Below are 16714 nucleotides of genomic sequence, written 5' to 3'. Positions count from 1 at the left end.
ATCCGACGCCTCGGATACAGGCATTGGGGCCGTTCTTGAACAACGACACAAGGACTCATGGCAACCACTGGCCTTTTTCTCCCGCAAGCTCAGTCCAGCAGAGACCAGATACTCCACGTACGACCGTGAACTTCTAGCCATCTTTGCTGCCATCAAGTTTTTCAAGCACATTCTCGATCGAAGAAACTTCAGCATCTTCACCGACCACAAACCAATCATCTACGCATTTTCTCAACGTGCTGACAAGGCATCACCTCGCCAACTACGTCAATTGGACTACATCTCATAGTTCTCAACTCAGATTTTCCATACCAAGGGCACAGAAAACGTCGTAGCTGATGCGCTTTCGAGGATTAATGCCATAACCATGCCAACCAAACTTGATGCTGAGACCATTGCACTGCCACAATTCCAAGACCACCAGCTTAATGATGTCCAATCCAGCACATCTCTCAAGCTGCACCTGCGGAACATCGCAGGTCACGATATACTATGCGATGTGACCAATAATACTATGCGACCTTATCTTCCACAGCCACTCAGGCGCCAAGCCTTTGACATCATCCACGGTCTTTCTCATCCTAGTGGCAGGGCCACAGCCAAGGAGCTCACCGGAAGACTCGTCTGGCCAAGTATTAGGAAAGACGCACTCCTCTGGTCCAGACACTGCATACCATGTCAACGTTCCAAGGTCCATCGTCATAATCGTACCACACCAAGTCACATTGACGTACCAGACTATCGCTTCGAGCACGTCCACTTGGATCTCATAGAGCTGCCCAGAGTCAAGGACCTTCGCTACTGTCTGACGATCATCGACCGCTTCAGCAGATGGCCACACGCCATACCACTCAGCAACATGACAGCTGCGACAGTTGCACACGCCTTTTACACTACACTGGATCTGTCAATACGGCACACCTATGACAATCACCAATAATCAAAAAGTCTCCAGCATTATGAATCAGCATATGTTTACCACTTCAATGCTTGGCATTCATCGTATCAAAAATCGACACCGTATTATCCTCAATCGAAGGGTCTGGTGAAACGTTGGCACCGCACACTCAAGGCGGCTCTCATGTGCAACAATAAGACACCTTGGCCGGACATGCTACCGTCAGTTCTACTAGGACTCCGAACCGCATACAAACCAGATCTGAAAGCATCTCCTGCTGAAATGCTTTTCGGGACTACACTGCGCATAGCCGGTGATTTCTTCGTTACAACAAGCACACCAGCTGATCCACAAACATTCGTGAGGAAATACAGGCAAATCATCCAAGCAATCAGGCCAACACCAACAGCTCATCACACCAAACACAAGCTGTTCCTACTCAAAAACCTTGACACGTGCACCCACATCTTCAAGAGAGTAGACTCCATCAAGAAGCCTCTGGAACAACCATACACTGGCCCCCATGAAGTCATCCAGCGTGTAGACGACAAAACCTACATCATCAGGATCAATGGACCAAACAAAACAGTCTCAATCGACATGCCGAAGCTAGCATACATTGAGTTAACAGACAACCCAAAACCCACACCACCCAACCCAAACAATTCGTGCCTTTCTCCTTCAGACCAAGTCTCTGGGAGGGGAGTGGATGTGGCGGCCGACGGCACTCATTTGCCATCCCTGTCAAACAACGAGTCTCGCTCACCAGCCATTAAGCAAAATGACAGTTCAACACAACCACGCAAAGATGACTCATTCCTTTTTACCTCAACCTTCTAAGCAACCAGACGTGCAACGCTCCACCGTATTTTGTTCATCAACTTATAAATAACTTTCTGGGACAAAGCTGCCGCAAATATAGTGAGAATTGCGAGTAATAGCCTTTTTAATGTTTAAATGAAGAACACGAATAAACTAAATATGTAAAGTTCATTTTTTAGGCAACTTGATATCGATTGCTTAATGTGTGTGTACTAAAAATTCGATTCTGAACCTTAGTTTAAGATTGTAAAATTGTTCCAAATACACTGTCGTTATTGCTATACGGCAACTCTATGACAACTCCAATAACATCGAAAAGGCTAATTAGCATAAATATGTAAAGTTCATATTTTTACGCACTTGATATCGATTGCTTAATGTGTGTGTACTAAAAAATCGATTCTACACCTTAATATAAGATTGTAAAATTGTTCCAAATACACTGTCATTATGGCTATACGACAACTCTATGACAACTCCAATAACACCAAAACGGCTTAATTAACAGAAATATGTAAAGTTCATATTTTTACGCAACTTGATATCGATTGCTTAATGTGTATGTACTAAAAATTCGATTATGAACCTTAGTTTAAGATTGTAAAATTGTTCCAAATGCACTGTCGTTATGGCTATACGACAACTCTATGACAACTCCAATAACACCAAAACGGCTAATTACAGAAATATGTAAAGTTCATATTTTTACGCATCTTGATATCGATTGCTTAATGTGTATGTACTAAAAAATCGATTCCACACCTTTATATAAGATTGCGAAATTACTCCAAATACACTGTCGTTATGGCTATACGACAACTCTATGACAACTCCAATAACTTCAAAAAGGCTAATTAGCATAAATATGTAAAGTTCATATTTTTACGCAACTTGATGTCGATTGCTTTATGTATATGTCCCAAATAATTCGATTCTTCAGCTTAATATAAGATCGATTTTCTCGTTTATACATAAATAGCAATCGATAATGAGTCGCTTTAAATCATTAATTTCACATATTTCAGTTAACTAACCTTCTTCATCTTACTGAAGTGTATAAAAAGCCATAACGGCCGTGCATTTGAAAGAATTTTACAATCTTATATTAAGGTATAAAGTCGATTTTCTTGTATATACACCTTTAGCAATCGGTATTGAGTAGCCTCAAATCATTTACTTCACTTATTAAGTTAATTAACCTTCTTCATCTTACTGAAGTGGACATAAAGCCATAACGGCAGTGCAGTTGGAAGAATTCCACAATCTCATATTTAGGTATAAAGTCGAATTTCTTGTATATACACATTTAGCAATCGATATTGAATTGCTTCAAATCATTTACTTCACTTATTTACGTTAACTAACCTTCTTTTCTACAGCTTAATGAAGTGGACATATAGCCATGACGGCAGAGCAGTTAGAAGAATTCCACAATCTAATATTTAGGTGTAAATTCAATTTTCTGGTGTGCACACATTAAGCAATCGATATTGAGTTGCTTCAAATCCTTTACTTTACTTATTTAAATTAATTAACCTTCTTCATCTTACTGAAGTGGACATATAGCCATAACGTCAGTGCATTTGGAAGAATTCCACAATCTTATATTAAGGTATAAAGTCGATTTTCTTGTATATACACATTTAGCAATCGATATTGAGTTGCTTAAAATCATTTACTTCACTTATTTAAGTTAATTAACCTTCTTCATCTTACTGAAGTTTACATAAAGCCATAACGGCAGTGCATTTGGAAGAATTCCACAATCTTATATTCAGGTATAAAGTCGATTTTCTTATATATACACATTTAGCAATCGATATTGAGTTGCTCCAAATCATTTACTTCACATATTTAAGTTAATTAACCTTCTTCATCTTACTGAAATGGACATAAAGCCATAACGGCAGTGCATTTAGAAGAATTCCGCAATCTTATATTTAGGTATAAAACCGATATTCTTGTATACACAATTTTAGCAATCGATATTGAGTTTCTTCAAATCATTTCCTTTACTTATTTAAGTTAATTAACCTTCTTCATCTTACTGAAGTTGACATAAAGCCAAAACGGCAGTGCATTTAGAAGAATTCCACAATCTTATATTAAGGTATAAAGTCGATTTTCTTGTATATACACATTTAGCAATCGATATTGAGTTGCTTTAAATCATTTACTTCACTTATTTAAGTTAATTAAACTTCTTCATCTTACTGAAGTGGACATAAAGCCATAACGGCAGTGCATTTAGAAGAATTCCACAATCTTATATTAAGGTATAAAGTCAATTTTCTTGTATATACACATTTAGCAATCGATATTGAGTTGCTTCAAATCATTTACTTCATTTATTTAAGTTAATTAACCTTCTTCTTCTTACTGAAATTGACATAGAGCTATAACGGCAGTGCATTTGGAAGAATTCCACAATCTTATATTAAGGTATAAAGTCGAGATTCTTGTATATACACATTTAGCAATAGATATTGAGTTTCTTCAAATCATTTACTTTACTTATTTAAGTTAATTAACATTCTTCATCTTACTGAAGTTGACATAAAGCCAAAATGGCAGTACATTTAGAAGAATTCCACAATCTTATATTTATTTATAAAGTCAATTTTCTTGTATTTACACATTTAGCAATCGATATTGAGTTGCTTCAAATCATTTACTTCACATATTTAAGTTAATTAACCTTCTTCATCTTACTGAAGTGGGTATAAAGCCATAACGGCAGTGCATTTGGAAGAATTCCACAATCTTATATTTAGGTATAAAGTCGATTTTCTTGTATATACACATTTAGCAATCGATATTGAGTTGCTTCAAATCATTTACTTCACTTATTTAAGTTAATTAACATTCTTTATCTTACTGAAGTTGACATAAAGCCAAAACGGCAGTGCATTTGGAAGAATTCGACAATCTTATATTTAGGTATAAAGTCGATTTTCTTGTATATACACATTTAGCAATCGATATTGAGTTGCTTCAAATCATTTTTCATCTTTACTTATTTAAGTTAATTAACCTTCTTCATCTTACTGAAGTTGTCATAAAGCCGTAACGGCAGTCAATTTGGAAGAATTTCACAATCTTATATTTAAGTATAAAGTCGATTTTCTTATATATACACATTTAGCAATCGATATTAAGTTGTTTCAGATCACAAACTTCACGTATTTAAGTTAATTAACATTCTTCATCTTACTGAAGTTGACATAAAGCCATAACGGCAATGCATTTGGAAGAATTCCACAATCTTATATTCAGGTACAGATTCGATTTTCTTGTATATACACATTTAGCGATCAGTACTGAGTTGCTTCAAATACTTTACTTTACTTATTTAAGTTAATTAACATTCTTCATCTTACTGAAGTTGACATAAAGCCATAACGGCAGTGCATTTAGAAGAATTCCACAATCTTATATTTATTTATAAAGTCGATTTTCTTGTATGTACACATTTAGCAATCGATATTGAGTTGCTTCAAATCCTTTACTTTACTTATTTAAGTTAATTAACCTTCTTCATCTTACTGAAGTTAACATAAAGCCATAACGGCAGTGCATTTAGAAGAATTCCACAATCTTATATTTAGGTATAAAGTCGATTTTCTTGTATATACACATTTAGCAATCGATATTGTGTTGCTTCAAATCATTTACTTCACTTATTTAAGTCAATAAACATTCGTCATCTTACTGAAGTTGACATAAAGCCATAACGGCAGTGCATTTGGAAGAATTCCACAATCTTATATTAAGGTATAAAGTCGATTTTCTTGTATATACACATTTAGCAATCGTCATTGAGTTGCTTCAAATACTTTACTTTACGTATTTAAGTTAAATAAAACTCTTCATCTTACTGAAGTTGACATAAAGCCATAACGGCAGTGCATTAAGAAGAATTCCAAAATCTTATATTTAGATATAAAGTCAAATTTCTTGTATGTACACATTTAGCAATCGATATTGAGTTGCTTCAAATCCTTTACTTTACTTATTTAAGTTAATTAACCTTCTTCATCTTACTGAAGTTGACATAAAGCCATAACGGCAATGCATTTGGAAGAATTCCACAATCTTATATTTAAGGTATAAAGTCGATTTTCTTGTATATATACACTCAGCAATCGTCATTGGGTTGCTTCAAATACTTTACATTACTTATTTAAGTTAAATAAACCTCTTCATCTTACTGAAGTGGACATATAGCCAAGACGGCAGTGCATTTGGAAGAATTCCAAAATCTTATATTTAGGTATAAAATCAATTTTCTTGTATGTGCACATATAGTAATCGATATTGAGTTGCTTCAAACATTTACTTCACATATATAAGTTAATTAAACTTCTTCATCTTACAGAAGTTGTCATAAAGTCATAACATTGCATTTGGAAAAATTCCACAATCTTATATTAAGATTATTTAGCAATCGATGTTGAGTTGCTTCAAATCGTTTACTTCACATATAAGTTATCACGCGACGCAAGAATGTAATTGACGTAACGAGTAGCGCACTCAGAATCATGAACGGAAATAACAAGTTTTAACTTGCATCCAAAAGTTGCGCGTGGACTGAGTCAGCAATTATACGTTCTCACGTCTGCCAATACCATCAGCACGTATTCGTTCTCACGCCTGCAAAACCAGCTCGGAACACCACAACTGCTTCGCAGCAGCGGCGGCAGCAACAGCAACAGGTAGCTTGAGGGTAGTTTATAATTAGAATAATTTTCATTATAATGTTTGGTGCTCTTCGAGCTGGACGCGCTCCACTCGAATACTCGTAATAAAGTCAATAAAAACAAAAGTGGCATTTTGAATTAATTTGCGCCCAACGTGGGGCTGTGTTTAAGAAAAGTAGTTTGTCGGTGTCGGTTAAAAACGAGCAACTACAATCAACCAGCTGCCACAAACAATCAGGATTATGCCGCTGAAAGTCGACCGAATCAAGGACCAGCCAGCAACTGCAATCAACCAGCTATCGTAAATGAGCAGCAGCTATTTCATTGGCGGATCAGGATAGGAGGAAGAGCGAAGCAGCCGGCAATCATGAATTTAATGTAAGTTGAGAAACTCGAATTTCAATTTTAGAATCAAAGATCTAAACATTGAAGGTACCTCTTGTTAAAAATAAAATATATTAAGAAAGTGAAATTTAAACTGTACTAGTTTACGGTGCACCCGGTATTTATTTCGTGAAAATAGTAATAACTTTTTCAATGATTAATTGAGGAATAGTGAAGCGTATTGGTGACACGGTATATGAATAGGCCAATCGTCAACTTAGTTGACTTAGTCTCTAGCTTTGAAAATATATAAATTATCAGAAGAAGAAGAAGTCCAAATGAACTAAACCCAGCTTACACAGATAGTGAACGCGGCGGTCACTGCTGCTTTAGGGGAGCAGAGGCGGGAGTTTGAGAATAGGCTTAAGGTCATGCAGGACCAAATTGATAACGTATCCCAAAAACCCACTATAACGACTTACGAAAAAATTAAGATAGTAGCGGGTAGAACCTCTACCCGAATTTTCCGGTCAAACCGAAGGTTATGTGTCCTGGCGTGAGGCGGCACATAACGCATATGAGATTTTTAAGGACTACGATGGTAGCTCACGGCACTACCCAGCCGTCCACTGTGCTCGAATTTTATGATGAGGTTGAGAAAAAACTCTCCTTACTTGCCAATAAAACCAAAATGTCTCATGAAGAAAGTATTGCAGGCGCAATTAACGAGAAATATAGAGCCAACGCTCTTAGAATGTTTATTTCTGGGTTAAGGAAGCCCCTTTGCGATATTCTCTTCGCATCGCAACCTAGTGACTTGCCATCTGCCCTGGCACTCGCTCAGGAAGTCGATGTGAATCATGAACGTTACATTTTCGCAGTAGGGGAAACTGGGGTACCTTTGACTTTGGGGCACATTTGACTATGGCATTTTCGAAGTCAAGCCAGTAAAATCAATCGCATTTATAAATTGGGAATGGTGCAGTAATTGATTTTATTCAATATGTTGAAGTTTACCAGTTAGTGTTTATACATTTTGGTGAAGCAACACGTGTTTTTCTCTTTTCTCTGCGTTCTGTGTTATTTTGTGGCAGTGATATGCAAGACATTTGTGAAGTCAATTGAACACCATTATAAAGTGCTAAGTGAACTTAACTAGTATTATTATCAATAATTTTGAAAAGATTTGGAAATTTAAGAATAAAAGAATTGAAAAGGTAAGAAAATTGAAATTTCTAAAGTAAACTCAGTTGGGGTACATTTGACATTTTTGAATGAGGCACATTTGACAAAAGTCAAATGTACCCCGTCTCTGTTTTGACTAAGTAATGAATGCACTTTATTCAATTTAGTGTTGATATTCAGCAGGAAAATGGTACGCAATTACAAAAAAAGACTAATCGGTGTGCCATAAATGAAGATAATATTAGAAAGGCAATAACGGATATCAGAAATGGGACTGAAACGCAAACTACAGCTGCCATCAAATACGGAATAAATAGAACAACTCTAATCATGCGTTTAAAACATAAGGCACCTTCTGGCAATCTTTCAGATTCTGGCAATGATAGCAGCTCTGATGATTATTTTAAATTTCAATCGAAATTCACATCTCGCCAGACATTTAATAAGCAACAAGAAACCGATATTTGTGATTACGTCAAGAAATGTGCTTTTTATTCTTACGGCTTAACTTATCAAACTTTAAAAAAGTTTGCATATGATTACGCTAAACCTAAAAATTTGGTTACTCCAACTGCCTGGGAAAAATCCAAAGAAGCTGGAGAAGATTGGCTTTACGGATTTCTTAAAAGAAATGATTCTATATCTCTTCGTAAACCTGAAAAGATCAGTTTGGCAAGATTACGCGGTTTTACTAAATCAGCAGTGGAAAGTTTTTTCAAAAACCTTACTACGTTGTTTGAAAAGTACTCATTTCAGCCAAAAGATATCTATAATTTGGACGAAACTGGTTTAACTACCGTGATGGAGCCTATTAAGGTAAGATAGGCTTATAAATTTAGTCGTATTTTTAGCCTGGTTGAAAATACACGTTAATGACTTTAAATAACATATTTCTTCTCTAGATTTGTGCTGCAAAAGGACAACGTTCTGTTTCTCAAGCATGTTCCGCTGAGCGCGGCAGCTTGGTTACAATCGTTGGCATAGTTAACGCTTGCGGAAATCGTTTGCCTCCGGCTTATATATTTCCTCGTGTACGTTTCAGTGAAAGATTCGGAAATGGATGCATGCCCGGTTCGTTGATATTGAATACAAAATCCGGATGGATGATTTCCGAACTCTTTGCAAATGTGCTGAAACACATTAAAAACTTTACGAACTGTTCAGTTGAAAACCCAATTCTAATTCTGCTTGATAATCATGCGTCACATTGCAGTTTGGAAAGCATTAACTATTGCGCCGAGGCTGGAATTGTATTATTTTCTTTTCCTCCATATACATCCCATCGTCTACAACCCTTGGATGTATCAGTTTTCGGACCCTTTAAGCAATTTTGTCGCAAAGCCTTTAACGATTTTTTAACCACAAATCCTGGAAAACAAATCAGTATATATGATATCGGCACCTTAACTCAACAACCATTTCAAAGAGCATTTTCCCCAGAAAACATAATGAACGGATTCAAAGTAACAGGAATTTGTCCTCTCAATACGCAGGTTTTTCAAGATGAAACATTTGCGCTGGAGTCTGTAACAGATGAGGAAGTTGAACGCGTTCATCCTGATAGATCAGATGATATGAATTCATCACAAAATGCTACAAAAAATCCACAAAGCAACCTATATTATAACTCACCATGTACTACGCCAGAATCAGTTAGGCCTATATCGCAACTGCATGCATCCACGAAATCTTCGAGAAGTGGAACTTCCCGAATCCTTACTTCTTCAACTGAAAAAAGAAGGATTGAGCAGCTTACTACTATAAAGAAAAATTTTAAAACCGCCAAGCGCACTCTCAAGTTTTCACAGAAGAGAACACAGCAGGCTAAAAAGAAGAAACCAAAAAGAAAACCTCAACTGAAAATCGAATCTTCAGACGAAAGTACGGGTAACATTAGCTACGCTGACACAATTAACTCTAATGGATTCCCTCCTGATGATGAAGGTTACCTTGAATCCCGGGCAGATGATTTAGAGACACACAAAATAACTGATGATGATAATTTGACTGTGGGAGACTACGTTCTGGTAAAATTCCAAGAAAACATCAAAAACACCGTTTTCTATGTAGGTCGAATAATAGAAACGTTTGGCAACTGCACTTATAACATCAAATTTTTCCGAAAGACATCTCCTTCAAGCATGGCTTTTGTTAATCCAGAAATTGAAGATTTGGCTATAATTATGCGCAGTGAAATAGAGCTGAAGTTGCCAGTTCCTGAAAATCCTGCTTCAACTTCACGGTGTCGTACAAAATACATTTTTAAACTGGACTTATCAAAGTATTATATAAAATAATTTTTCATCAAAACTTATAATTCATTTCCTTTAAATTTTTCTTTTCTTTTAATTCAAAACTTGTAACTGAAATATTTTTTGCTTTCCAAAATTAAAATAAAATGAGTTTATATACAAAATGCTGTTTTATTTTAATTTAATGTAGGTGTCAAATGCTCCCCTCCTAAAGTCAAATGTACCCCGTGACAGGGGCACATTTGACAAAATGGCTTTTTTTTAAAACTGTAAATTAAAGTGTAAAAGGGAGTCGCTGAAAAAAAAACTCCGGCAATATTATAAAGCTGAATAATTGCTCTAAAGCAGGTAACAACTTATTTTATGATAATTCAAACACATTTCGAGAAATTTTATTTCAAAAAAAAGGTGTCAAAGGTACCCCAGTTTCCCCTAAGCTTTGCAAATAGAGCATCTGATGTGACTAAAAAAATAGGCGTGTCATGAAGACACGCGATAGAAGTGAAACTGAATGATTGGATCGGCAAGGATTATTTAATTTTCTATGTTTAGAGGGAGAGGAATCATTTTAATCACGTGTCAAACACTTCTTGATAGTAAATATTAATTTATTCATCATAATAATTATACTTTTTTCAAGATACAATAATATTAGTATGAATATGAATATGAAGGCTTCACCTTCATTCTCTGATAGACTCTTCATGAACGAAATGAGAGGTTTGTGGTAACTAAAATAGGTAATGAAGACTCTTGACTCCAAATTTTCGATATAACGTAAGAAAACTGCATCGATCGTGGTACCATGGCGTGTAGTCGATTCAATTGGTGAATTGTTCATTTCCAATGACAATTTCTGTTGCAAGAACTGAATTAATGGCTTGGAATCCTCTGAAGAAAAATTAACATTAAAATCTCCACCTAGAATCATAGGTATTTTGTCCAGCTCTACTCCAACTTCTGCAGCCCCCACTGGAGTATACGGCAGCAAGTGAAGGTGAATAAACTCTATTATTTTCGCCATCTTCTGATTTGATGGTGGCTTTCTGTGCGACATTCAACTGCACATATTCCTCCAACAGATGACAACCCAATTGAAAGCGATTCTAGTTGTTTCAAGTTCTGGTTCATATTGGGTGTCATGATGTTCGTTCCATGAGCAGTATTGCAAAGTATTGCGACACCCCCTGCTCTCACATTATGTCTTTTGAACTGTACGACACAATTAAAATTGGGAACATCAATTTCTTGATCGTTCTTCTTCCACGTCTCTGAACGTATCAATATATTAGACCGTAGAATCACCGGATCATTCAAATCTCCGCTATGAGCTCCTAAGCTTTGGCAATTGAGGGTTGTTATTGATAAGCCTGGTCTGCTGATGAACTCTCGGAGAATGCCAGTCAAAGTTATCAATGGATTTGTTGATAATCTTCTAAATTCTGATTGTAGCTTGTCCATTGATTGAGCTTTTTTCCGTCCATGATAAAATTTGTTCTTTCCATCCTTCGCAACGATGTACAATCCATGTATACTTGCGACGCGGGACAAGGCTACGTAAAGAAGTTGTTGTGAATGTGTCTTTCCGTATTCATAGACGATTTGATTAAACGTACCACCCTGAGACTTGTGGATAGTAATAGCACACGCTGATACCAATGGCAGATGATTTCTTTTGACGAAAATCGTTTTATTATTGTTCAAATATATCGTAGAATTTCTTCGTGCAATGGGAACTGCCGTGGCTGATGTTGTTTGCTTGGATGAACGCAGCAGCTTTTCTCCGGATCTTCTACCCCGTCTTTGGTGAATCTGGAAAATGCAGCCACACACGAGTTACTGCCCCTGCCTCATCAGTTTCGATATGAACTAGTTTACCAACTGCGCCGTTTGCTAAACCATCCGAGACATCCAGATTGGTTGTATAATAACACCATTTATCTAACACCAGTATTATCTCGTAGGGCAGTCCTCCAGTGTCTATTACCGTTTTTTATGCAATTTTTGTCGTACAAATGATTTGCTCAGCATTATGGCAGCCGGTGAATACATCAGTAGCTATTGAGACTGTTTTATTCTCTGCAGAATTAAGAATTGTCAAATTGTATTCGTTTACAGCATTATTTTTCAAATATAGCCGAATTCCATGTGGACAAAGACGATCTGCTTCCTCTCTTGTATAAAACGAGATTCGATTAGGTGTATCTGTTCTTGATCCAATTCTTCGCCATTTCCAATTTTAGTTAATAAAGAGGCGAAATCAGCATTCGCTTGTCTCATGACTTTATCCAATTCATAGAACTTCAAGTCACGCCAAAGTGTTGGTGCTGCTATGCGTCGTTTTGTTGCTTGATAGATGGGTGTAGCACGCACTGGAGGTAACTGACGCAAATCACCTATGAAAATGATATCCATTCCTCCAAAATTATCTTGAAAATTTCCTGTTATTTGTTTTAACCGTGCGTCAATTTGAGACAGCAATTCCGCTCCTACCATACTGACCTCATCGATGAGTATAACTTGGACGTATTTGATTAGCATTCTGTACTGTTGAGCCACTTCAATTGATAATGGTAATAGTTTGGAAAGGGATATTTTCAATGCAGTGTGGATTGTCGTACCATCAATTGCTATTGCAGCCTTTCCTGTTGATGCAAATGCGATGCAAGCATTGCAAAAACCATCATTATCTATGAAGCGGTTGTAAATTTCCATGAGGAGTCTAATGAGGAATGTCTTCCCACATCCTACTGGCCCAGTGAAGAAAACTTGGAGTGGTGATCGGTTTGATGAGAGGAGATTAGCAATCACATGCATCAGGAGTGCTTTCTGCCTCTGATTGGCCATTCTCCTTAGTTCATAAAATTGTTCATTAGACATTAAATTATCCCTCTTCTTTGCGATAGCACCCAGTTTGTTAAGTGTTGCTAACCGCAGATCGTCGTTCATTATGTGGTCAGCGTTATACAATTCTTGAAAAGGATTTGCTTCAGGAAAAAGGCGACCTACGTTGTCTCCTTCAGCATCATCATTTTGATTTAATTCATCTTCACGACACAACTTTCGGCATATCTCGATGGTTTTCTGGATATCTAAATTCGATGAGAATTCTTTATGTCGCTCCAAAATCAACATTTCGTTGTCGTCGTAAATCTGTGTGAATTTAGTTTCTGCAAGAATTTCATTTTCTTCGTCTCGGAATGGAGTATACAAAGTCACCATTTCCCGTTTGTATTCATTGAAATCATCAGCCATGTCGTAGTTTCTGTACCGAATAATCCGAGGTCCTTTCCTTCCTGTCCAATTCCCCTGATTATTCAGTGTGTAATGAGCAACAAACTGGGCCTAATTGACATCTTCTAGCTCTTCAGGTCTCTTTTCGTACCTGTCAAACCAATTTTCTTTCCACATGTTTGTTGCATCATCATCAGCATCCATTTCATTGAGTTCTTTCTGAGTTTTTCGAATTCTTTGTCTTTCGATCGGCCATATTGTTGAAATATAGGTAACAGCTGAAGAAGACTTTGACATCGGTTCACGCAGAAGGTACCACGCAGCTTCCTGACTGGTAATTTCGACAGTATTTAGCATGTCAACGCTCATTTTCCTAGTAATTTCGACAATATCGAACTCTGGATGTTCATTCATTATTTCAGTGATGTTACGTTGGAGATTGCTGATTCCACGGATCGTTTTATTAACGTATTCCACTACGTATGCAGCACATGAGTATTCTTCGGTGATAAATTGCACATCCATGTTTGATTTCAAAATATTGAAAATGAATGGGTTGAATGGATTATGCCACTTTTCCATGGGTTGACGTTTAAGAAATACTCTGGGACGATTGATGCCAGCTCGAAGCACATTCATGTAGTAATCATCTGATAGTATTCCATTTCCCTGATAGAAACTATCAATATCAGCATAGTCATTGTTCTCTAAGTTTGTTCTTATCGTGTTGTAATGTTGTTTATACGTGTGAAATCCTGGTTCTTTTTTCTGCATTGGTGTCAGTATAGTTGTGTATCTGCATGGCATGGCTTCAAATTTGCATTTTTGATGAGCGTTCGCAGCGATTTTTTTGTAACATGTGAACGTGTGCTTATGTGTCTGTAGTTTGATGTTCCCCGACGATTCTGAAGTGGCCACTGATATCAATGTATCAACTAGTTCAATAGCTTTTAGTCGGTCAGCACCTACTGGATCCGCTGGAGCATTCTCAAGCCATAGCAGAATGTGTGCATGGGGGCTCCCACGATGCTGGAATTCAATTCTTTTAAAATAATGAACAACAGGGAGAAGACTTTTTGGACTGAAGTATGTTCATTATAACATTGATGAGCTTATTAAAATAGATGGCACATGTTACAGCATCTTCATTGATGAGTGTGCTCTTTTCAATATAATGGAGTTCCTGAACATCTTGTTCTGTAATTTCTGCTTCATTATTCTTCAATTTACTGTGAGCGTCAAAAGTGAGTCAACACCTATGGAAATTTTGGTTTTCGTATAATTACAAGCTCAAATCGAAAGTCACATCAATTCTAATTATACAAGCATAAAGGTTAATTCAATACTAAAAGAACAAGAGCAAAAAAACAACAATAAATAAACGGTGTGGTTTTTTAAATACAGTTAAACTAAAACATACCATATTTTACGCGTCAAAAGTGAGTCAACATTTCTGTTTAAAATTCATTGCTTGGAGATACCGTTATATTTCAAGAAGTTTTTGCATGCGCATTGGTTGGCAAAGTAAATTCGGCATTTTCCTTCTTCATTCGTAGTTGTTATTTAAAGTGAAACAGTCAGTGAGGTAAACAAATTAATATACATAAAATCATGAGAACCGAAATATCCTTGGAAACCAGGAAAATCATTATTGATTTAAAGAAAAATGGGAAATCTTTGCGACAAATTTCTAAAATTGTTGGAAGACATCCCACATCTATAAAAAAATTGTGGATAAATTTAATAACCATAAGCAATTAGAAAATTTTAACCGATCAGGCCGACCAAAACGGCTGAATGAAAGGGAAGTAAGGCAAATAATCTCTACAGTTAAACAGAAACCTGGTAGTAGTGCAGTAGAGATTGCGAAAGACATCACAACGGAATCCGAAAAGACCGTAAGTGCCAGCACAATTAGAAGAATTTTGCATAAAAATGGGTTTCATGGTCGCCGACCGCGAAAGAAGCCATTTATTTCAAAAGTTAACAAAGCCAAACGATTAAATTATGCCCACAAATACAAAAACAAAGATTCTTCTTTCTGGAGCTCTGTCCTTTTTACTGACGAAAGTAAATTTGAGATTTTTGGTTCAGAAAAGCACAGAAAAGTCTGGCGAAAAAGGAATGCAGAATACAATGAACCAAAGCTGCAAACTACGGTAAAACATGGTGGAGGCTCGGTAATGGTCTGGGGATGTTTTGCAGCTTCCGGAGTTGGTGAACTTGCTTTTATTGAATCCACAATGAATGCGCGAGGTTACTTGGAGGTATTAAAAAGCAATGTTGCTCCAAGCGTTGTTAAATTGGACTTGCCTAGTTATTGGATCTTCCAACAAGACAATGACCCCAAGCATACCTCACGCTTGGCGAAGGAATGGCTACTATATCGAACACCAAACAGCTGGACCATCCCCTCAATCCCCAGACCTAAACCCAATTGAGCATATATGGGACTATCTGGACCGGCAAATACGAAAAAACAAAAACAACTCGAGTAAAGGGTCCCTTAAAGCCGTATTGCTGGAGGAGTGGAGAAAAATACCAGTGGAGTACACAAAAAAGCTGATAGAGTCGATGCCACGAAGACTAGAAGAAGTAATTAAGGCTAAGGGAGGCCAAACCAAATACTAAATTGCATAAAAATAAACATTTATTCTTTTATTTTAATTTTAAACAGAAGTGTTGACTCACTTTTGACGCGTAAAATATGACATGTTTTGGTTTAACTGCGTTTAGAAAATCACACCGTTTATTTGTTGTTGTTTTTTTGCTCTTTTCTTTTAATATTGAATAAACCTTTTGTTGTATAATTAGAATTGATGTTTTTTAATTTGAGCTTGTAATTATACGAAAAAGAAACTTTCCACAGGTGTTGACTCACTTTTGACGCTCATAGTATATAATAATTGTAATAATGAGGGCCAACCACCTTCATTAGCACTCATAGTTAGAAATAACGTGGGTTTTCCGAGTTGTCTGATCATTGCGAATAAGTCTCTCTTTCTTTCAGCCCAATACCAAGTCGAGTTAGGGATACAACGTAGAAAAGCCAAGTTTCTTTCTATACAATGATTTATATACTCCTCTGATTGAATTTGTTCACGTGTAATTTTTGTGTCTTTACCTACGTGTTGAAAAGCAATGAATAGACTGTCACGAACTCTAAACCTCATAATTTTCATTGCCATATAGAGTAAATGATGAGGTGTAACCCCACGTCGATCAGATCTCCTTAGCTCACTGGTAGCCATCATGAATGGAGTCACGTTGAGATCTTCACCAAAGCGCCGGAATTGTCC

At 36.7% G+C, this 16714-nt stretch overlaps 1 protein-coding gene across 1 annotated transcript; it reads right to left on the bottom strand.

The window, feature by feature from the left end:
• Positions 1-12308: 12308 nt before the first annotated feature.
• LOC126766581 (uncharacterized) lies at positions 12309-13436 on the bottom strand. The gene has a single exon (XM_050484338.1). It carries the CDS (start codon positions 13434-13436, stop codon positions 12309-12311), a length of 1128 nt encoding a protein of 375 aa, XP_050340295.1.
• Positions 13437-16714: the final 3278 nt, after the last annotated feature.

The sequence above is a fragment of the Bactrocera neohumeralis genome, unplaced genomic scaffold (genome assembly GCF_024586455.1).
Source record: "Bactrocera neohumeralis isolate Rockhampton unplaced genomic scaffold, APGP_CSIRO_Bneo_wtdbg2-racon-allhic-juicebox.fasta_v2 ctg1764, whole genome shotgun sequence".
Classification (NCBI taxonomy): domain Eukaryota; kingdom Metazoa; phylum Arthropoda; class Insecta; order Diptera; family Tephritidae; genus Bactrocera; species Bactrocera neohumeralis.
This window is presented reverse-complemented; position numbering and strand designations above follow the sequence as displayed.

Excerpts from the sequence above, each read along its gene's own strand:
- LOC126766581 (XM_050484338.1), bottom strand. The coding sequence starts at position 13,436 with ATGGCTGATGATTTCAATGAATACAAACGGGAAATGGTGACTTTGTAT.